The sequence below is a fragment of the Indicator indicator genome, chromosome 4 (genome assembly GCF_027791375.1).
Source record: "Indicator indicator isolate 239-I01 chromosome 4, UM_Iind_1.1, whole genome shotgun sequence".
Lineage (NCBI taxonomy): Eukaryota > Metazoa > Chordata > Aves > Piciformes > Indicatoridae > Indicator > Indicator indicator.
The window spans coordinates 38,966,815-38,994,553 of NC_072013.1; the positions used below are offsets into that span (position 1 = coordinate 38,966,815).

General features: G+C 41.0%; 1 protein-coding gene across 1 annotated transcript in view; it reads right to left on the reverse strand.

Moving 5' to 3' along the window:
* Positions 1–27,739, reverse strand: part of CDIN1 (CDAN1 interacting nuclease 1) — a 139,923-nt gene that overhangs the window by 42,917 nt on the left and 69,267 nt on the right. Inside the window, exons 9-10 of the mRNA XM_054400470.1 lie at positions 27,552–27,617; positions 26,040–26,145 (exon numbers count right to left, since the gene is read on the reverse strand). Coding sequence (XP_054256445.1) covers positions 26,040–26,145; positions 27,552–27,617 — 172 coding nt within the window. The remainder of the gene's footprint in view (positions 1–26,039; positions 26,146–27,551; positions 27,618–27,739) is intronic.

Consider the following 27,739-nt stretch of genomic DNA (forward strand, 5'->3'; position numbering starts at 1 on the left):
CTGATCATTTTTGCTACATTTGTGAAGAAAGCCTAAAAAACCACAGCAAGCAGAACTGTGAATGCAAGACATCTGTAAACAATCCTCAGGTAAAAGAGTGTTCTAGAAATGGACTTTGACTGGCCTAGCTCTTTAAGAATATGAATTACTTAGGACTAATGATTATATCTGAAGGTAGAGTTTCTTCACCTCAAAAAACCCCCAAACAAACCATTAGAAATTCAATTAAATTTCTTCTTCTGCCATTAACCAGAGGAAAAATGTGACAACTATATATTGTCTGCTATCCCAAGGTATATTTATGGAATTTACTTTTCTTAAAAGCTCTTTCAATAGAGAAATATGGAACAGCATTTCTGGGAAAGGGTAAAAAAAAAAAGGTTGAAAAATAAGAATCTTTGTAAGCCTCATGTGTGGGTTTCGGGTAGAAACATTTACAGAAGTTATCAACACACCTCTGCAGTAGCTGCTTTACATTCTGCTGATCTATTTTCAGCTTTCTAATCAGGATCAGAGGAATTTATGCTCAGGTTTCCTGAATCCCAGGCATTTTTTTCAGTCACTAAAATTCATTGTTAAAAAAAAAAGAAGAAAAAAGAATAAGTTTAACTATTTTTTTTATTTTTCAATGTGGTAAAAATTTGTATTTTTTTTTTTAAAGGCAGGGACAATAATTGGTCCACTGTGGTAAGAATAACTGGAATAATTCTGTTTTACTATTTGCCTTTTTTTTTCCCCCTTTCATCTAACTTCTCATTTCATTGGGGTTGGACTCCATGATCTCTCGAGGTCCCTTCTGACCCCTGACATTTTCTGATTTCCTCATTCCCTGAGTCATGCAAAACTAAGAGAAGGAAAAAGAAAAAAAAAGGGGCAAACAGTGCTAGAAAATGTCTTAATCTGGTCAAAATAAGCCTCCATGGCTTTGGTCCACAGAAGCTTTATTAGTTTCCCGGGTTCCATAGTGGGATAAACTATTTCATGCATGAAAGGATCAGCATTCCTGCTTCTAATCATTGCCATTGTAGCCATTACAAAGCTCTCTCAACATCTCCTATGGATATCACATGCTATCTTAATCACCCCTCAATTAATAACCTTGTACTCAGAGTTCAGTTCTGCCCCTTCTCTCTCTCTCTCGTTACTGGAGGATGGTGCTGAGGCCTTATCTGGGTATGGTGAGATTACAGTTAAGTTTTTCCACCACATCCTTACACTGGAAGTGTCCAGACAGCATCTTCCAGTGAATAAGTGTTACAGCTTAATACAAGGAGTAATCCTCTCATAGTGCCATGACAGATGTTGGTGCTCCTGTCTGCTGTGACCATTTTCCTATGTGCTATGTGGCAGCTGATGCTGTTTGCATCAAAAGTATCAGACAATCTCTGCTAAACCTGAATAGCTCATGGCTGTTTTTTGATGCTCTGGGCTTGTTGGTGCACCTCAGTTGCAGTGTTGAGGACGGGATGTAGGTGGACTCAAAAAGAAAATAAACTTAGAAGCCAATATTTTTTGCTTTAATGAATTAGTACTTTAACTCATTAATATTTTAACTCATTTGCTGACTCATCTTGCCTCTCTCCTCAGGTGGAAGCCACCTGTACCTTTGTAACCAGCTTCTATCCCACCTCTTGAAGATGGTGAGGGTTAAATACTTAACGGAATGCTAAAAGAGCACACACTGCTATCATAGTGATTACAGAATCAGAGAATCACACAACCAGCCAGGTTGGAAAAGACCTCAGAGGTCATCAAATCCAAATTATTACCTAATACCTAACACCTCCTGACAACTAAACCATGGCTCCAAGTGCCACATCCAGTCTTTTTTTGACCACCTCCAGGGATGGTGACTCCACCACCTCTCTGGGCAGCACATTCCACTGGCCAATGTCTCTTTCTGTGAAGAGCTTTCTCCTCCCCTCGAGCCTCAACTTCCCCTGGCACTTCCCCCCTGGCAACTTCCCCTGAGCTTGAGACTCAGATTCTCACAAGCCAAAAGTCACGGTGTGAGCAAATTCTCTCACAACACATTTTCAGCTAAATTATACTCCTCTTGTTAAGGTATTAAATCATGCAGCCTAAGGTTCTGCTGGGAGAAAGAAATAACTACATTTAACTTTTTAAAAGCTTTCCCTTATCCCAGATCAGTCAAGCCTCAATCTTCCAGGAATTTCCAAAATGTACATACTGCATGGTTTGACAAACAGCAACATCCACAGTTTCCCAGAGTACAGGCAGCACCAGAAATCGATGTGAATCACAGTAGCACAGGACCACAGAACATCAGAGGTTGGAAGGGACCTCCAGAGATCACCGGGTCCAACGCCCCTGCCAAAGCAGGATCACCCAGGCAGGAATGCATCCAGATGGCTTTTGAAGGTGTCCAGAAAAGGAGATTCCACAACCTCTCTGGGCAGCCTGTTCCAACACTGTAAAGAAGTTTCTCCTCATGTTGAGGTGAAACCTTCTATGTTCAAGCTTGTACCTGTTCTTCCTTGTCTTATTACTGCACACCACAAAAAAAGGGTTTGCCCCCCTCCACTTGACACCCACCCCTACCAGGATAGCACAATGGAAACCCTACATAGGCAGCTTTCAGGAGTGGAATAATAAAGAAAAACTTTTAGTTAGTATGGTTCCTAGGTTGTTAAAAGGTACATACAAGGTGCGGCTTGACAGGGCTCTGGGCAGCCTGATCTAGTTGAGGATGTCCCTGCTTACTGCAGAGGGGGTTGGATTGAATGACCTTTGGAGGCCCTTTCCAACCCCGACCATTCTATAATTCTATAATGTAAAGGTGCAAATTAGACACAAAGAAAAGCCAAAACCATCACAGGTGACTACAGATCTAAAGATTGTACTACTGACATTGGTAAAGATAAACACACAAGTTATTTTTTTGTCCTCTGGCTTGCCTTAATCAAGAGCTAAAGAATCCTTTCTCACACTGCACACAAATGCCATGTTGATAGCAATATCAAATGCAGCTTGCACGACAATGTATATATTACAATGAAGAACAGCAATTCATGTAATGGCCAAAGACAACCAGTAACAAACCCACCACATTTCAGTTGTCAAACATAATTTGCTATGTATATTTCTTCTCTTCTCTGGTAAAAACAGCAATTATTAAAACCAAAGTGATACGTGTGAGTGTTTATGACTCCTTACTAAAGACCCTGACTTAAAGCAGCGTTCGTTTAAGCTTAGGGTTAAAGAAGAATCATGTCGAGATCTCTGTGCGATGGCCTCCTGACTTTATATCCTCTTGTCAAACCTCAGCAGTTTTATTTGTAGTGATGCATGCCGGAGAAGGTTGGAGGTTAAAGTTGATAGGAGGGCCAACAGGAAAGCCAACCAACTTCTTTCAAAAGATTACAACCTTCAACATATTTGGATCTGTCGGCAGTTACTGCGAACTTTGTAAGCCTGCGTCTCCTACCACCAGACAAACAGGATTTACAAAACTTCCCTCTTACTACCACCTTTCCCTTATTCCTTCAGAGCTTTCTCCCTGTTTAAGCTTTTAACTTAGTTTTTGATGTTATACTCGTGTTTAGCACTTATCATTAATTTTCAGGTGAATGTTAACAGGTAGACAACACTGGAATAAAGCTGGAAGTGGAGAGATTCAGGCTGGATGTGAGGAAGAAGTTCTTCCCCATGAGAGTGGTGAAAGCCTGGAACGGGTTGTGCAGGGAGGTGGTTGAGGCCCCATCCCTGGAGGTGTTTGCAGCCAGGCTGGATGAGGCTCTGGCCAGCCTGATCTAGTGTGAGATGTCCCTGCCCATGGCAGGGGTGTGGGAAGTGGATGATCCTTGTGGTCCCTTCCAACCCTGACTGATTCTATGATTCTATTTTTTTCCTCATTTTCTTCAGCCTAATTTTCCCTCTCACCCTGAAAACTGGAGAAAGAATTTCCTCATCTAGGAAATCTGACATTAAATGTAATAGCAGCACAGCCTATTGGACTAAAGCTCTTCAGAATTCATTTTCTCCCACTTATTTTGACATCACAACATCACAGAATTGTCAGAACTGGATGGGACCCCAAGGGTCACCTAGTTCCAACCCTCCTGCCATGGGCAGGGACACCTTCCACTAGATCAGGACACATCACTCCCTCTGTGTCTTTTTTCAACATGAAAGTAATACAGATAAAAATGATAATTAATTAAATCACATAGAAACACTGAATAGCTGAGCTAAAAAGGGACCTCTAGAGGCTGCGTAGGTCCTGTTCAAAGCAGGGTGACTAGAGGCACTTTGCTCGGGGCTTTTCCCAGTCAGCTTTTGATTATCTCCAAGGATGGAGACTTCACAACCTCTCTGGAGAGCCTGCTCCAGGGTTTCACAGCTCTTATAATAAAAAAAAGAGGTTTCTTAACATTTCAATAGACATTCCTGTATTTCAGTTTGCCTCTTGTCCCACTCTCTGGATGGGGAAAAGAGCTTGGCTTCCTATGTGTGCTGCCTCCCACTTGATGTCTATATACACTGGTAAGATACCTCTGTGGAACCTGCTCTTCTCTAGGCTAAACAGCTGAGCTCTCTCAGCTTCTCCTCATATGAAAGATAATCCACACCCTTCATCATCTTTGTGGTCCTTCACTGGATGTGCTGTATGTTACTCTCACTCAGTACATTTGCAGATCACAGAATCACAGAAACATTCAGGTTGGAAAAAACCCTCAGGATCACCAAGTCCAGCCCAGAAACCTACTCTGCAAGGTTCACCCCTAAACCATAGCCCCAAGCACCACATCCAAACTACCTTTGAACACATCCAGGCTTGGGGACTCAACCACCTCCCTGGGCAGCACATTCCAATCCCTGACCACTCTTGCTGGGAAAAAAATGTCCCTAATGTCCATCAGGTTTGTTCTCCAGAATAAATCTTATGATCTCCAGATCTTACACCCCGTCCCTTAATCTGAAAGACCAAATCACTACACAGGTCAAAACTAGTCCTGGTGGCTGCTTTACTGTTACTTTCACTGAGACACTACACTTTCACTGACACTACAACTAACCTCGAGCAGAACTAGACCTCTGCTGGACAGAATGACTGCATGTAACAGCTGATGATGTGTATGTGCTGTGTATGGTCACACGACCTAAAACGCAGTGACAATTCGCTGTCACTTGTATGCACTTAGAATCACAGAATCAGTCAGGCTGGAAAAGAGCCTGGAGAGCATCAGGTCCAACCATCAACCCTACTCTACCAAGGGCACCACAAAACCACATTGCTAAGCTCCACATACAAATGACCTTTAAACACATCCAGGGATGGTGAATCCACCACCTCCCTGGGCAGCCTGTTCCAATGCTTGACCACTCTTGCAGGGAAAAAATGTTTCCTAATGTCCAGCCTAAACCTCCCCTGGTGCAGCTTGAGGCCATTCCCTCGTTTACCATCACTAATTACCTGTGAGAAGAGAGACCAGTGCCTACCTCTCTATTGTCCTTTCAGGTAGTTGTAGAGGGCCTCCCCTTAGCCTCCTCTTCCTCAAACTAACCAGTCCAAGTATATAGATAATAGTCCAAGTATATAGATAATAAACTACTATATATATAATATATAGATAATAGATAATAAACATATACATAATAAACAATTTTTCTCACATTGTATCTGCAAAGCTTAACTTGCAGGTGTGCAGAAACCTGTCCAAAGCTACCTGCTACTACAGTTCTACAGCTTTGCATTTTAAAATTCATAAATACTTCCAAAACTCTGCACATAGGATTGCTGCAGCAAAATCTACTATGCTTGATTTTTAAGGTTTCTTCTCTTTTTATTTTTTTTAGAAAGGTAAACACATATCTATGTAAAATTAAAATTTTTCTAAGTGTCACACTTGACTTTTAAAATCCCATTTCTCCACTCCTTCTTTGCAACCTTGGAGAAGAACTCTTGGCAAAGCCCAGGCTCTGCATTCCACATCACATAGCATTTGAGCTGCTGCTATGATTTTAATTATGCAAAACTCAAAGGGTCCTAATAAAATCTGACTAGGTAATTAATACTCTAAAACATACAGTGTGAGCTCCTGAGAGGAAGGTTCTGCACAAATTCCCTCATGTCACAGAAAAGACTTATGCAGCACCTATTTTACCTATTTCTCCATAGGTAAAAGAATTTCCCATGATGCTAACAGGTTTGGTTGGTGTTATTTTTCCTTCATCTCATTTGCAATTAACTAAAGAAAGTTAATATATTCTGTTTAAAAACAATAAATCATTTCTCTACTAGTTTCAGTTCACAGACAGACTCATACACATATATGTATCCTGAGATAAGAGTTACATTATGATGCAGATGTTTCCCTGAGGTTTGCAGATGAGGAGGATTCTCCCCCCATGCCAAACCCACAGACCCAGCCCAAGTGTGTGGTCTGCTCAAGCCAGGGTAGAGGCTGAGCAGGCTAAGGGTTGTGAGGTTCAGACTGGATCTTAGGAAGAAATTCTTCTGTATGAGGTTGGTGAGACTCTGCAATAGGTTACCCAGGGAGGCTGTGGATGCTTCATCACTGGTGGGTGCTCAAGGTCAGGTTGGATGAGGCCTTGAGCAGCTGAGTCTAGTTGAGAGGTGTCCCTGCCCATGGTGAGGAGGTTGGAGGAGATAACTCTGAGGTCCCTTCCAACCTAAGCCATTCTATGATTCTAAGGGTTATTACACTCTATTGGTCTTGTGGCAATTAAATAATAACATTAAATAAAATCTATAAGCGATCAATTTTCAGAGCTCCACACAATAATTTCACAGAGAAGGACCAGGAAAGCACAGGACACACAAAGACAGCATGGGATGTTTTCCCAGCTCCAAAAGTCTTTTCCTTCACAGTGAGAACACAGACTGCTCTATCTGAGCTCTTTCCCCTGGACACTGTGCAGGGAAGCAGGATTTGAGAAGTACTTTGACATGATCTGTATTTTTCCTAGAATCTGATCCTTTATTCCCTACCACAAGCCAAAAAAGACATCTGGAATTTTCTGCTGTCTTCATAGCATTTTGTGCCAAACTCCTGGCTTCTTTTTCTCTTCCTTGACACGCTATAAATGGTGATTAACAAGAGAGATCAGTAATGGAACAGAGATTCAAATTCATAAATTGATAGCCATTATGCCTTACCCTGTCCATTGTCCAGAAGCAAGTGCATGAGAATCAGTTACAAAGAATTCAAAGACAAAACACTGCAAATGAAGACAGAATTATTCTGTCTTGGGTGTTTATTACTTGCATGATGAAACCCTCAGCTTGTACTGAGGCTCTGGCCAGCCTGATCTAGTGTGAGGTGTCCCTGCCCATGGGAGGGGGGTTGGAACGGGATGATCCTTGTGGTCCCTTCCAACCCTGACTGATTCTATGATTCTATGATTCTAGATGTGCTAACTAGCAATCATGTAAGCAGCTAGAGGCTGAACTCCAAGAACTACCAAGAGGAGTGGTGCAGTTGATAAGTCTGAAGGACAGGATGGACCTGGACAGGCTGGAAAGGTAGGCTGAGAATCTCATGAGGTTCAGTAAGACAAAGCATAAGGTCCTGCAAGGTCAGGGCAACCCTAGATATCAATCCAGGCTGGGGGATGATGAAATTGAGAGCAGCCCTGCAGCAAAGGACTTGGGAGTGCTGGTGGATGAGAAGCTGGACATGAGGCAACAGAGTGAGATTGCAGCCCGGAAGGCCAATGACATCCTAGGCTGCATCAAGAGAAGAATGGCCACCAAAAGGAGAGAGGGGATTCTGTCACTTTGTTCTGGTAAGGCCTCACCTGAAGTATTGCATCCAGCTCTGGAGTCCTCAAAACAGGAAGGACATCAGCCTGCTGGAGGGGGTCAAGAGGAGGGCCACCAAAGTGATCAGGGGGCTGGAACACCTCTGCTGTGAGGACAGGCTGAGGGAGCTGGGGGTGTTCAGCCTGGAGAAGAGAAGGCTCTGGGCAGACCTAATAGCAGCCTGCCAGGACCTGAAGGGGGCTACAAGAAAGCTGCAGAAAGACTGTTTGCAAAGGCCTGCAGGGACAGGATGAGGGGCAATGGTTTGAAATGAGAGGAGATTTAGATTGGATGTGAGGAAAAAGTTCTTTATCATGAGGGTGGTAGAACACTGGAACAGGTTGCCCAGAGAGGTGGTTGAAACCCCATCCCTGGAGATATTCAAGGTGAGGCTTGACAAGGCTCTGAGCAACCTGATGTAGAATCATAGAATCATAGAATCAACCAGGTTGGAAGAGACCTCCAAGATCATCCAGTCCAACTGATCACCCAGCCCTAAGCAGTGGAGGATGTCCCTGCTGACTACAGTGGCTTTGGACTAAATGACCTTTGGAAGTCCCTTCTAACCCAGACCATTCTGTGATTCTATGATTCTAACAGCCCTACCAAACCAGGAGGTGTGAGTGGGTGGGAAGGTGACAGCATGCTGTGTGGCACCTCTTTCTCAAACACATGCACACTAACTACAGAAAGGCTGCCAAAACTAAGCATGGAAGTCTCCTGTAGTTTGGTTAGTTCAGAGCCCCCAAGCCTCAGGAAGCCCAGCAATGAAGACAACAGTGAGGCATTTTTATTCAGCAGAGTGCCAAACATTTGTCCACTTTCAGCAGTATCCCAGCTATCTTTCTCACACAGCCACTGCTATTCATTTGTGCTCCAGTTCAAGGTATGTGTGCAAGCAGAAAACAAACCCTTATTTTTCCTGCAAGAAAAATCACCAAGTCAAAGCACAGGGACAACTTCCCATTTCTGTGATCAGTCAGTGACAAAGTGAATACTGACAGGAATTAACAACCCCAATGTAATTTATTAGAGGATATAGCAAGGCTCTAAATAGTGAAGCCACATTTTCATTATGAACATGCTTTATAATGTACTTGGTCCAGCAGTTGCAACCAGAAAAACACAGAGAGTGTTAGCATTTTTGCAACCTGAAGACAGAGAGAGTTTTAGCATTTGCTGGAAATGCAGTTCAGTGAAGTTGATCTATCTGCAGATTCATTTGGTACCCAGTGACAACAAACCAACTTAGTCAATGCAATTGATGTGTGTGCAGCAGTGTGAGAGAAAACAACATAGCAAAATACTTCCTCAGGAAACCATTAGGCTAAGCAAGGGAGCAAAACTACTCTGAAAAAAAAAATCAGCAGTCAATGTTGTTTATAAACCACCTGTAAGTTGAGTTGCTCCTAAGTTTGCCAGAAGTGGCATAAGTCAATAGTGCTGAGCAAGTGCTTAGCTAAATTTTTCAACACACCACACAACCAAAACCATTACTGGCAAACACAATTTTTGGTTACATGAGAAGAAAAAAAAAGAAGAAATTGGTAATATATTTTGAAGTGGATTTTCACAGCATGTAACAGAGGAGTAGGAGATACTGCCCCTATACTCAGCACTGGTCAGGCCACACCTTGAGTACTGTGTCCAGTTCTGGGACCCTCCATTCAAGAAAGATGTTGAGTTGCTAGAATGTATCCAGAGAAGGGCAACAAAGCTGGGGAGGGGTCTGGAGCACAGCCCTGTGAGGAGAGGCTGAGGGAGCTGGGGGTGTTTAGCCTGGAGAAGAGGAGGCTCAGGGGAGACCTCATTGCTGTCTACAACTTCCTGAAGGGAGGTTGCAGCCAGGTGGGGGTTGGTCTCTTCTCCCAGGCAAGCAGCACCAGAACAAGAGGACACAGTCTCAAGCTGTACAGGGGAAGTTTAGGCTTGAGCTTACAAAGAAGCTCTTCCCACAAAGAGATTGGAATGGGCTGCCCAGGGAGGTGTAGGTCGGTCAACGTCCCTGGAAGTGTTTAAGAAAAGACTGGATGAGGCACTCAGTGCCATGGTCTGGTTGATTAGTTAGGGCTGGGTGATCAGTTGGACTTAATGATCTTGGAGGTCCCTTCTAACCTGGTTGATTCTATGATTCTATAATCAGGCTAGATGCAGCAGCTGCCCCTGGATCCCAGTCTTCCCAGTTACTGTCATCTGCACAAACCAGCCCCTGAGCCTGCAGCCCAGCTCCAGTTGCTGGTGTCTATCCTGCACTCAGACTCACACTCAGACTCACACCAGACACACATCTACACACCCCCAGATCCCTGCACAGATACATTCAACAGAGACTTCAAGAGCTAGAGAGGAATTGAGTAAGATAGGGCAGACTGAGTTTCTATGATGATAGGACCAGCTTGCTATGTTAGGAGGGAGCAGTGGATGTTGATTAGTTAGGGTTGGGTGATCAGTTGGACTTGATGATCTTGGAGATCACTTCCAACTTGGTTGATTCTGTGATTCTGTGATACTGGCTCTGCCAAACAGGCAAATGAGCTTCTGTCAACATGTCACTTATATTCCGTGGGTAACTGTGGTCACAGAACTTTAAACTAAGAAGCTAAATCTTCACTTCGCATTAAAAAAAACCCAAACCCTTGTTAAAAGCATAACAGACTAAAAAAAATCCAAACAGGTAAAACTACTCAGCTAAGAAAACCTGAAAGATGCTCTTAATATGCTGCCCATTGTCTCTGGGCTAGAAGCTAAAGGACAGCTACACACCCACAGACAAAATAAAGCTATCACTGCTCTGTGAACTGCAGCTATTTTTCCCTGTTCTTTACTCTCAATACAGTACCATCCTGAAATTTTATCACATTTTGGATTTCTTTGAAATGGAAAGTCCGTTTTATTGTGTTTTTTTTTTTTTTTTTCAATTAAATCTATTTCCCTGAAAGGTCTTTAAAGGCTCTACAAACTACCTTGCATTTTATTATTGCTGACAGTTATCTAAAGCATGCTTGAATGCCCTCTTTATCCTTTAGTGAACAATTGAAAGATCATATGCTAAAAAGACTTGTGCTTTCTCTTCTTCCAGCCCTATAATTAAGGCATTTTAATACATTTCTTCGTAGTCATTAAGAGAGCACAATGTTAAAAATTAATGAAATGAGACAATTTTGAGTTTAACAACCATAAATACATACAACATAAATTTGTCTCAATTGTAGATACATTAAAAAAAAAAAACAGGAAAAAAAAAAGCCTTTTTGAAATCACATGATGAGATTACTGAATTGTCAAGATTTGGCTTTTCCTGTCTAAGGGTATTTAAATGATGTGTGGTAGCCTGACAGTACTGGAGTGTTGTTACATACCCTACAAGAGAGGTAAACATTTCTGTCAAACATTCAGATTCCATTGGTTTTAGGATGTTTCTGTTTACCTTAGATACATGCCTATATTAAAAAAAAAAAAGTCCTATTGCTGGATGATGCTGAGACAAGGGAGGGAAGAGAAGAGAGGATGCAAGACAAAGACATGTGAAGGGGAAAATGATCATAAGTCAATTGTAAAAAACCTGCTATATATAATATATATCACACATAATATAATGTAAAATGCCACTCCAGTGTCACCTACTTAGAGCAGTGCTTCACTAATTCTTCTAACAGAATAAACAACGTTTTCTTAATTTGGATTTTTTTTTCTCACTCACTATATTAATGTGGGACAGATTTTTGCAACAGACAGAAAATAGTTGGTGCTTTGGTGTGTTTTTTTTTTTTCTACACTGCAAAAGAAATTTAATTTTTTTTTTTTTTTAGTATATCATCATCACTTCTATATACTCCCAATTTAATACAGGGTGCAACTGTACTATAGCCATACCACTACTATTAGCAATGAGAAAAATCATCTCATGTAGTTATTAAAACAAAGTTAATTTTTTTTTGGAGGTATAAGTTCTTTATACTTTCCCAACTAAATGTTGCAGAGTGTAACATAAAACGAGAAAAGAATTTTTTTGTTTACCCTTAAGATAGAGGAGAGGAAAAAAAAAACAAACCAGAAATTGCTCCCCAGAAGATTTTTTTAGGGTTGTCAGACAGTTATATTATAAACAACCTTATTAGTCCTTTATAATTACAATAGGTACCTCTGGACAAGATGGAGCAGACATGACAAATGCTTCTGACTTCTTTTTAAATCGAACCTGGAAGGTCATCGCTGAACAAACAGAATGCTACACAACTGGGGCCATAAATTGTGAAAGCTAACAACAAGGTAAGTTTGCTTTTCTTCAGGTATTAAAAATTAAAATTCTTCTCCTTTTCTGTATAAACTCGAGAAATAAGAGGATCAAATATTAAAATAAAAGAAAATAAGTAACTAAAGACATAGAAATCCTTACAAACTTCATTAGCACACTTTTTCTTTCAGCAGCTGAGCCTCTATTTTACTCTTTAGTTGCTTTATTTTAGTCTGTGGTTGCTTTATTTTAGCCTTTAGTTGCTTTATTTCAGTCCTTTAGTTGCTTTATTTCAGTCCTTGCTTGCTTTATTTTACAAATATATTCTTAAAGATGATTCTCTGTGAAGATTTAGTCTTTAGTTGCTTGATTTTAGTCTTTAGTTTCTTGATTTTAGCCTTTACTTGCTTTATTTTACAAACATGTTCTTAAAGATAATTCTCTACGAAGATTTAGTCTTTAGTTACTTGATTTTAGTCTTTAGTTGCTTGATTTTAGTCTTTAGTTGCTTGATTTTAGTCTTTAGTTGCTTTATTTTACAAACATGTTCTTAAAGATAATTCTCTGTGAAGATTTAGTCTTTAATTGCTTGATTTTAGTCTTTAGTTGCTTGATTTTAGTCTTTAATTGCTTGATTTTAGCCTTTAGTTGCTTTATTTTACAAACATGTTCTTAAAGATAAATCTCTAATGAAGATTTACCAATGTTTGCATTTACTTTTTTGTTTGTTTTTTTTTTTTTTCAGCATTGTGATAAAACTGTGGACAGTTAAAAAAAACCAACCCAACCCCAAAGCAGTCTCAAACCAGTAAAAAGATAACATAATACCCTGCATTTTTCTTGCCATTTTCATCTTGTTTTAGGATCATTTAACAGGAGTGGTGGTTTTGGATTAAATTTAATTTATATGGAGATAAACAGTGACTTAAGTGACTGGAACTGGAAACCAATTGATGAATCTCAGTTTTAAATCTCGTGTTTCAGTTTGGAGAGGAAATGTAAGGACTGAATTAGAAAGCTGTAAACTACTGATGAGAATTAGTGGTATAAAACAAAAAGAAAATGAACCCTTCAGTCATTTTCCTTACACTTAGGCTGAGTGAAATTGTAAATCAACAGAAGATCTGGATAGCACTCAAATCAACAGCTTTACCTAATAAAAGTTCTAACAGAGCACTGAGCATGCCATTTGAAATAAATATGAAATATGAAGGACTTTAAAAAGAACCATATGAGAAGCAAACCAGGAAAATGACCAAAATCCAAGCAAGGGAAATTTGAAGTGAAATGTGTGATGAGCAATTAAATACCTATTTTGACAATTCTAAGTGGTCAAGTTTTTAAAGCATGACACAGAAACCTTAACCTATCTATAGATGAGTGATAAATGAGGCATTTTGTGTCATTACATTCCCATAAATCACTTTCTTTAACTGCTGATGGCTTTTATCAGCTCTAACCTTTTCAAGCTTCTATCAGAGTGCTAACATTTTCAACTTTGACACATATGCAGTTTACAAATTCTGCAGCTGATTAACTCTGGGCAGAAGCTCACTGCCATCATTGTCTTCTTGAAGTTGGGTTACAGCTTTGGAGCCTCAAAAATTCACAGGCACCCTCCGTGTGCCAGAAAAAAATCTGCCTTAATTTATAGGCTAGGTGGCAAAGGACACAAAGTATTTCTCCTTTTGAAATAAATAATTGAGAATACACTTTTAAAATGACTGCTCTGCAGAAAGCCTGGAATAGGTCTACTTTTCATGAGGTTAAAATTGAGTAAATAGCACATTCCAAATGAAGAGGTATAAATAATGTGATCAAGTGTACATGACTCGATCATTTAAACAGATTTGGGATCAATTCAACTTGATTAGATGAAAAACATTGTGGTCAAAGCCCCCCTTGTGGTAAAGAAAAGTTGACAACCCCTGAACTGCTGCAGTGTGTTATGATATTACACAATACTGCACTTATAAGCTGATCATGAGCCCTTACATCATTCTGTGGCTGAATCCCTCGCTGAATTCCCTCTCCGTCAATTTCAAAGCCTGTAAATTGCAACATCTTCCCAATCGTGAATTTGAAAGATCCAAGTTCAGCAGTGAATGAATCTAAACCACCGTGAACTCAGCACACAAGAAATGCAAAAGCAGAAAAGAAATACAGGGAACAGTGTTCCATCATGCATATGGAAACCCTAGGACTTTGAGACTAGCTTTCTGTAGTCATTAAAATGAACATATTTGGATGGTACACTCAAAGTTGTCTACAAATACCTGATACTATTAGGTGATGAAATATTACACAGTAATTGATAAATTTTATACAAATACCTGAACTCTTAGTTGACCAAAGCCATCTAGGTCTATTCCTTCAAAAGCCATCTTGGTCTCTTCCTTCATAACCATTTCAGCTTACTGCACTATTTCAGCACCGAGATGTCAGCAAGACATCTTCCTGACTGAGTAGCATCAAGACATGATAGAAATGGCAACAAAGCTTTAATCTAAGCAACTGAATTCTGTTTTGTTGTTTTGTTTTGGTTTGGTTTTGTTTTGTTTAGATTTACAAATGCACAGAATGAATTTAACTGAGATGCATTTCGGCTGCCGAAAGGAGCAGCCAAACCTTCACGGCAGTGCATTCAGGAGATATAATTGATCTGGACAGTGAAACAAAGCTCAGCTTTTCAAGAGATACTGTCTTTAATAATCTGAGTCAAGACTGAAGCAATGTTCATGTTGGTTGTGTGACCAGCAGAAGCCTGGTACTTCAGATGGTATTAGTTTTGATAAGAGCTAACTAGACATCAGCCCTAAAGAATGAAACCTGAAGAGACAGGCTTGGACCATGCAAACAGAAATGTCTGCTGAGGCTCTCTCATGCAGTTGACTGTCTCTTGCTGATAAAAAACACATCTTAAAAAAAAAAAACTGGATGAAGGACAAATATTTTCAGCATCACGACTAAACCAGCCTCACAGTGTCAATATTTAAGGCCTATGCAGGAAAAATTAAAATAGTTCTTTGTTTCACTAATAATGTCCCACACCAGAGAAGCTGTGCAGTTCTACTTTTGACAATTCAGATGTAAATCTTGGAATGTCTTTGAGCACTCCTGACAAAGGCAGTTTTATCCTTTAAAATGAAAGGGCACGATTTCGTGATGTTGGTATTGAGGACCAGTGGTGGAGGAGAGCATGCTAATCAAAGGACTGAGCAGAGGGAACACAGGGGCTTGCTATTTTGATTAGCAGAGGGAAATGAAGCTCTCATTCCTAACTTGTGATGTACACACATTCCAAATACTCTACAGAAATATATACCTAAGTTTGCAGAACACACTCTGTTTGCAGAAGAACTTAGGAATCACAGAATCACAGAAACATTCAGGTTGGAAAAGACCCTCAGGATCACCAAGTCCAACCCACAACCCTACTCTACAAGGGTCATGTCTCCAAGCACCACATCCAAACCACCCTGACACATCCAGGCTTGGGGACTCCAACACCTCCCTTGGCAGCACATTCCAATGCCTGACCACTCTTGCTGGGAAAAACTTCTCCCTAATGTCCAGACTAAACATACCCAGTTGTAGTTTGAGGCCATTCCCTCTTGTTCTATCACTAATTACCTGTGAGAAGAGACCAGCAGCAGCCTCTCTACAACATCCTTTCAGGTAGTTGTAGAGAGCCATGAGGTCTCCCCTCAGCCTCCTCTACATGCTACATGTACTAATAAGAACAACTGTCAACTGATTTAAAGCATACAGTAAAGGAAATCAAATGTTGGCTTTGATCAGTTCACAGAATCACAGAATTGTCAGGTTGGAAGGGACCTCAAGGATCATCCTGTTCCAACCCCTCTGCCATGGGCAGGAGCACTTTCCACTAGATCAGGTTGCCCAGGTAGTTCCAGTTAATTGCTTATAAATTTCTAGATTCAGAACCACTTCTGTAATTGAAAAGTGAGAAAAAAAAATCCAATTAAACATTAGAGAAAAAAAAAATGTAGACATCTTATGTGTGGTGTAATACTGCAAGACCAAGTGTGAAATCAGAATCAAATTTTTATTGTCAGCTTTTACACTTTTGGCACTCAATTCATCTAACTAGGCACTTTTAACCAGAACTCTTCAACCTCAAGAACTTTGTTCATTAAGCATGACAGCCACAATGGCAGTCAGTGAGACAGCCAAAACTTTGGTCAGTTTGTAGACTTATAGGCAGTGGCAACATCCAAAGAGTCCCCAGTGATACTTGGACAAAGTCCTTAGAATCACAGAATCACAGAATGGTGAGGGTTGGAAGGGACCTATGGAGATCATCTAGTCCAACCTCCCTGCTGAAGCAGGGTCACCCAAAGAAAGTTGCACAGGATCACACCCAGGTGGATTTTGAATCCCTCCAGAGAAGGAGACTCCATCTTCTTGTCAACTGATGGTAACAGCCAACTCTTTGAACTCCATCGTTCTCTTTTAATCAGGTAATAACTATAAAGCAATCACTTTGCTCCACATTAAAATTCTCTTCTGAGTGAACAACTATTTAATATTCTCAAGAAAGCATCCTGGTCACTTTAGTTCACAGGATCATAGGATGTTAGGCGTTGGAAGGGACCTCTGAAGGTCATCCAGTCGAACCCCCCTGCCAGAGCAGGACCAGAGAATCCAGCACAGGTCACACAGGAACACATCCAGATGGGGCTGGAAAGGCTCCAGAGAAGGAGACTCTACAACATCTCTGGGCAGCCTGTTCCAGTGCTCTGTCGCCCTCACAGTGAAGAAGTTCCTCCTCATGTTGAGGTGGAACCTCCTGTGCTGTAGGTTGTATCCACTGCCCCTTGTCCTATCCCAGGGTGCAAGTGAGCAGAGCCTGTCCCCTCCCTCTTGACCCCCAGCCCTCAGATATTTCTAAACATTTATTAAATGTTGGCTGAACTGAGCAAGAGAAGGCACTTTGCTAGCTGGAGAACTAGTCATAAGAGGTGCTTGTCTATGCCTTGCTGGAGTTGTGAAGCCCAGAAGAACTGAAAAATGAAAATAGATTGGAATCCAGAATAACTGCATTAAAAAAAAAAAAACAAACCCACAACAAAAAAAAAAAAACAGAAAAGAAAAGAATTCCTAACATACAGTTTTACAGAATTTACAAGAAGGAACATTCTATTAGCAGGTTGAGAGAAGTTCTCCTCCCCCTCCACTCTGCCCTGGTGAGGCCACATCTGGAATCCAGTTCTGGGCCTGTCAGCTCAAGAAGGAAAGGGAAGTGCTTGAAAGAGTCCAGCACAGAGCCACAAAGATGCTGAAGGGAGTGGAACATCTCCCTGCTGAGGAAGGGCTGAGGGAGCTGGGGCTTGGAGCTTGGAGAAGAGGAGCCTGAGGGGTGACCTCATTCATGTTGATAAAGATGTGAAGGGTGAGTGTTGGGAGGATGGAGCCAGGCTCTGCTCAGGGATGTCCAATGACAGGACAAGGGGCAATGGGGGCAAGCTGGAGCAGAGGAGGTTCCATGTGAACAGAAGGGAAAACTTTTTCCCTGTGAGGGTGCCAGAGCCCTGGAGCAGGCTACCCAGAGAGGTTTTGGAGTCTCCTTCTCTGGAGACATTCAAAACCCACCTGGTTGCGTTCCACTGTGATCTGGTATAGGTGACCCTGCTCTGGCAGGGGGGTTGGACTGGGTGATTTTTCAAGGTCCCTTCTAACCCCTAACATTCTGTGATAATCCATAGAAAAGACTGTAAATAAACATAAACTGGTATTTGAATTAAAACTATTCTGAGTGAAAAACCGTCAAAAGGATTTTTGCTAAATTGCTAAATTTTGTTAAATTGTGAAAAGAATTTTTCCCTAACTCGTTGAGCAGAAATGGAAGGTCAAGAATTAAGTCTGTTTGAACCACCAACAATCATTTTACTCTGCTACTCAGAAGCCCTAGGAAGACACCATCAAACAATGTGCTTAATGCAACTTATCCAAATACTCCAAGTGCCTCCTCTAACGCAAGATTCCTGTCCCAGGAAAGCAGATTCTCAGATTCTCCTGCTCTGGAAACATAAATCCATATTGCACAATCTCCCAGAATAAACAAAATGTGGGTGGTTTCAATATGTACTTTTCAGTCTCATCTTTACTCAAGAGAAATGGCTCACAGAGAGGGTGAGTGGTGACTTGGGACTCCATACTAATATTGTTCTTGCTTTCTGCCTCAGCCAAGAACTGCAGTGTAAATGTGACTGGTGTCCACCATCCAGCCAGGCACTTCTGAATCTAACTCATCTGATACCTCAAATCTCTCTTAGATTGTGCACTAACTCCACTGGTCTCCCATTTTTGATGCTTTAATGTGATCTTATCTGTAATCACCTATTGACACTACTCACTTTTTAATTTCCCCCCCCCCCCCGTATTAGCATAAAATTTTATATTCTCTGCATATCAATTTAATCATTTAATACATTAAAGGCTGCTTAAGACATAACTAAATTCTTCCACCTCTTGGACCTTTCTTTGAAAAATTTACTGGATGCCTGATATATATAACAGTCAATAGCATGTGAGAATAATTTTTATGCAACTCTGATAGTTAGAAAGACAGATAACTCAATTATTAGATCATCTATCAAAATATTCAGATGTAGAAGAGGCTACTAAAAAGATTGATGACTGAGAAAGTCCACTGATTCTCCAGCCATCATATTCACACATTTGGCTAGACAACATTTTTCGCTGCCTTCACAAGCAAGCTTCATTACCCATCACTCCACTGAAAAGAGTTTATTATGAGGCTGCCATCTTGGCAAGACTATTATTTAGATGATAAATGTTTGGGGGGGGGAAAAAATGCATCTAAGGTTGTGGTTTTTTTTTTTTCCTTTCTTTTTTTTTTTTTTTTAAAGATGAGCTTTCTGACAGATAAAACAAACAGCACCTCCATTTCTAATTAACTTCAATTTGGCATATACAAATACAGGTCAGTAAAGCTATGATGTGCTACTAGATTATCTTCGGGCTGAATCGTGCCCTTAATTTGTTAAATGTAAATGAACTAATTAGGAGGAAAGCAGCATTATTTGTGACAAAATGCTGCTTCTACTTCTTTGCTTTGTGACATTTATGAGCAACTGTGGTCCTTCATTCTAATAGATGGATAATTACCAGCAGAGATACAGAAACCATTGTCCCGCTCTACCCAGCGCTGGCTGGACCACACCTGGAGCACTGCCTGCAGTTTTGGTCCCTGCTGTACAAAAAAAAGATGTGGACAGGCTGGAACGTGTCTGGAGAAGGACCATGAGAATGATCAGAGGACTGGAAGCCCTGCCATGTGAGGAAAGGGTGAGAGAGCTGGGTTTGTTCAGCCTTGGGATGAGAAGGCTTAGGGGACACCCTGTTACCACATACTAGCACATAAAGGGTGGCTACCAGGAGGGTGGAGACTCCTTTTCTTTCAAGGAGAGTCCCATGGCAAGGACAAGGGATGATGGGGACAAGTTACTGCTGGGGAGATTCCCACTGGGACTCCAGAAGAAAATTTTTCACAGTGAGAACAGTCAGACACTGGAATCATCTCCCAAGGGAAGCAGTGAGTCCCTCCTACATTGGTCAGTTAAGGCTCAGCTTGCCAGGGTGCTGGGCCAGCTCATTTCAACTACACCATCACCTAGAAAGGTTGGAGCAGACGATCCTTGGGACCCCTTCCAACCTGGCATTCTGAGAATTATGCTCATGCTAATTTATTAGGCTTTTAGTATTTTTAAACTGAATGAAAACTCCAGATTCCTGAAGGCAAGGAAGCACAACACACTGCACCATGCAGCCAAAGGACATACCTGCCAGCACCCCTTCATTTGCAGTATTAAGCTGCTTAGGTGCATGTTGCATGAAGATGGGTATGAAGGGACCACTTTCAATATCCAAGTACCTGACTCAAAGGGCAGTCTCTCTTAGTATGCTTAAAACGTCTTGCAAATAAATCTCTGGATCTTTTCTGTGCATGATGCACACAGCAATAGCAATCTGCTTTGTTCATTAGTGCTAAGAGTTAAATTTTGCTTTATACTCCCACTACCTACCCTCCTCAACTGCCATTTAAAATGGATTAGACTAGCAAATATAGAATTACACAAGGGAAGGGGGAGTTGGTCATTCTTGAGTTTCAGCCCTGCAACTTGACCTTGTTGAATAAAAAATACATGATATCATAGTTTACAGGAAGGGATTCTTTTTTGTTTTGGGTTGGGTTGAACTATTCCTAGGTAGATAAAGACTCAACACTAAGAAATACATTGAAAATGTCAGATGTAAATGTCAATTAAAAATTACAAGGAATTCTGAAAGGTAAGGTCTGTGGGGGGTTGACATTCTTTGACATAGAGGAGTGTCTGCAACCAGGCCTTTGGCAAGCATAGCAGGATCTATGCTGTCAGCTCTTATTGTACATAAACTTAGATGGTTGTCTAATCTGAATGAGAAATACCAGGAAAATTGGAGCTGAAGCCTTGCAGTGATGTGGATAGAGGCTGAAAATGCTCTCTCTGCACTACAGGAGACTCCTGTGACATGATAGTGTTCAAGACAGGACAGAAAAAATACAAGGTACAAATAATTTAACCAAAGTCTGTGGCTCTTTGTTTCCTACTTAAGCTGAAAATGTAACAATTTAACAGTGATAGAGGCTTAAGTAATAGAATTAAATGATAATGAAAAATCCCAGTTGTGTGTCCATATTAAATACAGTGTCCAAGGGAGAAAAAAAAAAAAAGGCATGGAAAGATAGACTTAATTAATAATAATCATTCAAATGTAAATGTTCACATGAACACAGTGTGTTTGCTTTGACAAAAAATTAGCTTTCACACAAAATAAAACAACCTCAGCCAAACAACATTAGAGCAATGCTAAGCATAAGCCACGGTCTGAATGGAAAATGATTTAACACTCTGTTATTCAATGATGCTGTTTAAGAGGGCATGACTTGCAAAATCTGCAGAACAGTACTTTGGAGCTAAGGTAAAGAAAAAAAAGTAAATTAAAAAAAAATTATAAGCGATATGTTGATTTTTATACTCTTCATGTGTCATTAAATAAAGGTAGCAGTAATTCAAGTTGGAAAGAAGCTAAATCTATCCAGAACATCTGTGATGTGCAGAGGTATGCCTCTAATGTGTGTGTGTGTGTGTGTGTGTGTGAGAGCACAGAGAGCTCTGTCTGTCTTACAGGAGAACACAGAATTTTGTCATCCTCACCAAGCAAACTGTTGAATCAGGAGGCAAGCAGAAAATGGCCTCTTCACTGCTTTGGATTCTCTTCTTGTCTATAAACCCCAAAAAGTCTCTGATTCTGTGAAATGTGTCTGACTTGGGTGCTACTAGGACTAGCAAGTTGAGAAGGCAATGTTACAGAAGTGCATTGCTTTTAAAGAAATTTATCTATATAGAATTCTAGGCAACAAATCCCATCAGAAACTCTCTTATTTATCCAGATTAATTTTTTGGGTTAAGATTAATTTACAAATTCAAATGGAGGCAGGAGGGAGAGAAAAAAGGAGCAAAGCAAAGCACGTGTGAAAACCTACAAGCAGCAGATAGCTAAACAACCCCAAAGTCCTTCAGTGTTGCACTAAGGTCAAAACCTTTCAGCTTTGTACCAGTGTGTCAAAATATGCCAACAAGCCATCACGCTGCAAGAAGAAGAATGACCTTTCAGTTCTTTGTGTTTGGGCTGCCAATGAAGCTTTGGATGCTGGGTATGCATGAACAGTTTTCCTACCCACTTGACAAATGCAGCTCCCAAGGTTTCCTCCAAGTCAAGTCGTTATACCACTGGCTTTCAACTCACCACTACAACATTTTAAACCATTTGCAAAAGGAGAATATTGATCTTGTTCCAGCACAGGCAGCCATAAAGCCACAGCCCAGCTCCCACTTCCCCTACTACCTACACTAAGATGGTCCAGGAGGATGATCAGAGGGCTGGAGCACCTCTCCTATGAGGACAGACTGAGAGAGTTGGGACTGTTCAGTCTGGAGAAGATAAGGCTCCCAGGAGACCTTCTTGTGGCCTTCCAGTATCTGAAGGGGGCCTACAAGAAAGCTGGGGAGGGACTTTTTAGGATGTCAGAAAATGATAGCACTAGGGGGAATGGAAAAAAAATAGAAATAGGGAGATTCAGATTGGATGTTAGGAAGACATCCAATGACAATGGTGAGACACTGGCACAGGTTGCCCAGGGAGGTGGTGGAAGCCTCATCCCTGGAGGTTTTTGCAGCCAGGCTGGATGTGGCTGTGAGCAACCTGCTGTGGTGTGAGGTGTCCCTGGCCATGGCAGGGGGGTTGGAACTGGATGATCCTTGAGGTCCCTTCCAATCCTAACAACTCTATGATTCTATGATTGCTACTTAAACTGTCTTCACAGTAACATGTCTAACCACTTTAAACAGCTGCGCTGAAAAACCAAAATATTGTTCTGATGTTTTGAATCAGCCTTTGCTCACATAGGATGCATCCTTACAGTCAGCTAGGAATAAATTTGAACAGAGCACTCTTCTCACTCTTCTCAAAACGCCCTAAGCACACATTGTGTGTGTGACACCAAAATATGACACTTTGCGTTGTTTCTGCCCACATATATTTGAAACAACTGCCTTTTAAAACCTACAGGACTGTATGATCACAGGATCACAATACATTAGAGGTTAGAAGGGACCTCAAGATATCATTCAGTCCAACCCCCCTGCCAAAGCAGGATCACTCAGGGTAGTCTGCACAGGAATGCACCCAGGTGGGTTTGGAAAGTCTCCAGAGAAGGAGATAGTTTTAGTAACTTTATATTACATATTTAAACCCAATTTTCAGCTAATTGTAAACTGAAGTCTCAAGATCAAACACAATGCATTAAGAGACAACACATTTAATCATGAATTTGGGCTTTCAAAAAGTATGGTTACTCTTTTAATATTCCTTGTGGGGAACTTATTCCTTCCAAAATAAAGCAGAAGCACAGGACTAACAACAATTAGAATACAAGCATGTGGGGGGAAGTAATTCACTACAGAGATGACTTACCATTCTTATTCAAAGAGAAGAAGAAATGCATCTGTTTCACTATGTGAAATTGCCTTTAGTTCAATATCAGTGTCAAATATGACATTCTCCTATGGTCTTCCTTAGATATAGTAAAGTTTTTTTAGCTAATAAGAGAGTCAAGCTCTCTCCTGGGACTCCCCAGGAATTACACTTCAGAATGTACAGATGCCTTAGCCGGGCTTGCAGCAGAAGATAGAAAATGTAAATTACTGTACTTGAGTTTATATCTTCTTACAGCAAGCCACTTACAGTGCAGCCACTAATTACTGTTTGAACTGTGTGGTGCAGAGCTCGAGATGCCTCTCAGAAAAAAAAATCAGTCATGCTTATCAGCTCTAAGACTTTTATAGCCAGAACTCCAATGTTTAAGTTGGAAAAAAATTATAAATTTAGATATTATGAAAGAAAAAAAAACAAAACACCAAACTAAACCCAGAAACAGCAGCATTCATTTAACCCTTAAAATAATTGACAGCGTGTTCAGATCCTGCTTTAAATCACAGCCTGTGTAAGTAACTTCCTGCTTGTGCTGTCCAAATCACCTTTGGTCATACAGATAATTGAACAGTTTTTATCCTCTTGGTTATAAGAAATGCACCAATGTAGGCCAGGGAGCAATGAAAAATGTGGTATCTGCTACATATTGATATTTTGCACATGCACCATGGCTTGTTTACCTAGTGGCAGGGAAAGCATTGCCTGCTCCTTGCACTTCGAAGGAACAAAAATATGGAGGGAAAGGGATTCTCCGAGTGCATGAATCATTTTACACTCAGTTTGTTCAGTACATGAAATAATTTTTTCCCTAAAACATCATTCTGTAAAATTCATCTGGAAATCTGCAAGGCCAAACTTGATTTTTTCCTAGTTCTTTACTACTGAAAAATCTCCCTACCTAACCAGCATCTTAAATTACAACTGTGCAAACCCACTGACAAGGTACACTTTGTACATTTTTAATGTGAAGCTTAATTTGAAGATGAGGTTGCAGTGCAGCACTGCAACTGAAAATTGCTTAACAATACCATTGATGTATGAGCCATAAAAAACCTTGCTAAGCTGTCCCTGCAGAACTCAGAGTAATAAAAAGGTGTTCTTTTGCACTGAGGTGAACAGACATGGTTGACTGCATCTAGGGAGCTGTTCTGTTAAATGAGAAAGTGCCATTTCTTTCCTGTCAGTACAGACCAATTTAAGATACTCAGAGATTTAGTTAGCACAGGGTACAGGATTTAATGAAACACACAACAGCGAACAAACCAAAGCTTTCAGTCAGGTGGTGCTGAGAATTGATATTACATCTCCGGCAGATGTGGTAAAAAAATCCCAAAACACAACCCCCCCTCCAAAGAACAGCCTAGGAACTTTTCCAGTCTCACTTCTGCTTTTCAGAGAAACAATACAAAAAGTAAATGGAAAAGGTCTAAACCTTTTCACCTTTGTTCCTTTCAAAGGATCGAGGCAGGTATTTCTATCCACATCAAACAGGTGGTGTTACAAGTTCTCTCTCCAAGATAATTTCAACTTTATGTTCAAACAACAGATCCTCTTTATAAACCACAGAGTCACAGAATGCTAGGGGTTGGAAGGGAGCTCAAAAGGTCATCCAGTCCAACCCCCCTGCTAGAGCAGGGTCACCTAGGGCAGGTCACGCAGCAATCCATGCAGGTGGGTTTTGAATGTCTCCAGAGAAGGAGACTCCACAACCTCTCTGGGTAGCCTGTCCCAGGGCTCTGGCACCCTCACAGGGAAAAAGTTTTTCCTTATATTCCTGTGGAACCTCCTCTGCTCCAGCTTGCACCCGTTGCCCCTTGTCCTATTCATTGGATATCCCTGAGCAGAGCCTGGCTCCGTCCTTCTGACACTGCCCTGCATATCTTTATCAACATGAATGAGGTCACTCCTCAGGTTCCTCTGCTCCAAGCTCTAAGCCCCAGCCTGTCCTCAGCAGGGAGATCTATCAGAAATCTTAGAACTCCTTCCAAAACAGTCTTCCTGATCCGCATGTCGATTCAGCCTAGCTTTTGGAACATTATATATCAGTCATGATCAGAATAAATGTCAACTATTTTAACCATTCAAAAAGAAAGGATGTTCACAAATTCTTCTTATGTTCCTGAAAATACTAACTACAGTTTTTAATTGTTATTAGAGACCAAACTTTATTAAAAATTCCCAGTGACACTGAATGCTCGCAGGAAAATCATCACAGAATGGCTTAGGTTAGAAGGGACCTTAGAGATTTGTGATTGTCCCCTTGTACTCAGCTCTGGGGAGGCCACACCTTGAGGATTGTGTCCAGTTTTGGGCACCTCAATACAAGAGAGATGTGGAGGTGCTGCAGCCAGTGCAGAGGAGGGCAAGGAAGCTGGGAAGAGCCTGGAGAAGAAATCTGATGAGGAACAATTGAGGGAGTTGGGGATGGTTAGTTTGGAAAAGAGGAAGCTGAGGGGAGACCTCACTGCTCTCTACAACTACCTCTGAAAGGAGGTTGTAGAAAGGCTGGTACTGGTCTCTTCTCACAGGTAATCAGTGATGGAAAAGAGGGAATGGCCTCAAGCTGTGACTGGGTAGGTTTAGACTGGACATTAGGGAAAAATTTTCCCAGCAACAGTGGTCAGGCATTGGAATGTGCTGCCCAGGGAGGTGGTTGAGTCCCCAAGCCTGGATGTGTTTCAAGGTGGTTTGGATGTGGTGCTTGGGGCTCTGGTTTAGGGGTGAGCCTTGTAGAGTGGGGTTGTGAGTTGGACTTGGTGATCCTGAGGGTCCTTCCCAATCTGAATGTTTCTGTGATTCTGAGATCATCTACTCCAACCTCCCTGTTCACATGACTTGACACAAATGTACTTGTGTTTTTTTTTTCTTTGCCCCAGGAACTTCTTTTCAAAATACAGTGCTATTTATCTATATGGAAAAATAAAATCAATGTACCTGTTCCAGTAGCTCCAAAACTGGTCCTGCAAGTAGGCTTGGTGGCTGCTTTCATCACCAAATGAGGCTTTGCTTTCAATCCAGTGAATGATGTGTCCTTCAACAGCTAGGGTGACAGCAGAAAATAAACTCAACTCTGAAAATCACAATCAACAGACTGCAAGAATGTGTTTGGGAACATCCTCTTTACTCCCCAATCTGCCACATAATTCCTGCTTGCTTGTAAAAGTTTATTTTACACAGGACATTTGGGAAAAAAAACATAGCAGAAAATATTTTAATGAAAAGGAGGTTATAGAGAGGCTGGTGCTGGTCTCTTCTCACAGGTAATTAGTGATAGAACAAGAGGGAATGGCCTCAAACTATGACTGGGGAAGTTTCGACTGGACAGCAGGAAACATTTTTTCAGGGCAAGAGTGATCAAGGATTGGAATGTGCTGCTCAGGGAGGTGGTTGAGTCACCAAGCCTGGATGTGGTGCTTGGGGCTCTGGTTTAGGGGTAAGCCTTGTAGAGTAGCATTCTGGGTTGGCCTTGGTGATCCTGAGAGTCTTTTCCAACCTGAATGTTACTGTGATTGTGTGAATTGTACCATTTTCAGTTTAATCACACCCTGCTTTAGATATCTGTGTTTATTCTACCACAAACAGGACCTAAAGAAAAAGAGACTAAATGAAGATGCAATTGCATCCTAATTTCACCCTTGACACTTGAACAACATGGATGTTTTTTCCCTCCATGGCCCAGCCAAGTAGGTCATTGGTGACCTTCTTACATGGCTTGAAAATGAGAAAATGCAGATGACCATCCCTGGAGGTGTTCAAGAGGGGATTGGACGTGGCACTTGGTGCCATGGTTTAGATAGTCATGAGGTGTAGGGTGACAGGTTGGACTCGATGATCCTTGAGGTCTCTTCCAACCTTCTTGATTCTTGATTCTTGACCTTGGACATGACATTTATATCTACTTTTATTCTTTCTGGCTTTTTGCTATGCAGGCTTTTAAAAAACAACAGAGAACTGCAGAGTTGTATTTAGATGCAAAGTGGTGGCAAAAGAAAAACTGTCCAATGGAAAACCTTTACTCAGTGACCTACAGGTGCAATACTCTTAAAGCTGCTTGGAACTGAACTGGGTCTAGAATTTTAAGGCAGTCTATAGATATTTCAGAGTTCACTTCAGAAAGAGTGGGCAGGGCAGGTTAGAGGGAGCAGGTTTTGGGGGGGTTCTTATTGTTGCTTGGTTGTATTTTTTGTTTTCTTTTTTTCTTTTTTTTTTTTTGGTGATAATGAGACAAAACCATGCAGAGACCAAAGAAGAAATACTTGCTGATATTACTTATGAGCAAACCTGTCTCACCCAAACTAGAATTTCTTACCATTATTGGGCAATGACTGAAAAAAAAGAGACTGATTTGTATTATCCTCTAATACACCTCACTTAAATAGCCATCATATTTTAGCATCAACACTTCCACACTGAATCAAATAATAAAACTGATTTTAAAAGACTTACCTACTGGGACTTCTAAAATGAAGTCTGGTGTTTTGTCATAACCCTTTGCACGAAGCTGATCTTCAGCTACACACAGAGAGAAGGAGAACTATTGTTTATAAAACTACTCTATTAAGTAGACAGCAGCATAATTAATTTTATTTTAAGTAAGAGTGCAAGAATTACTAATGCAGTCATACATATCTTTC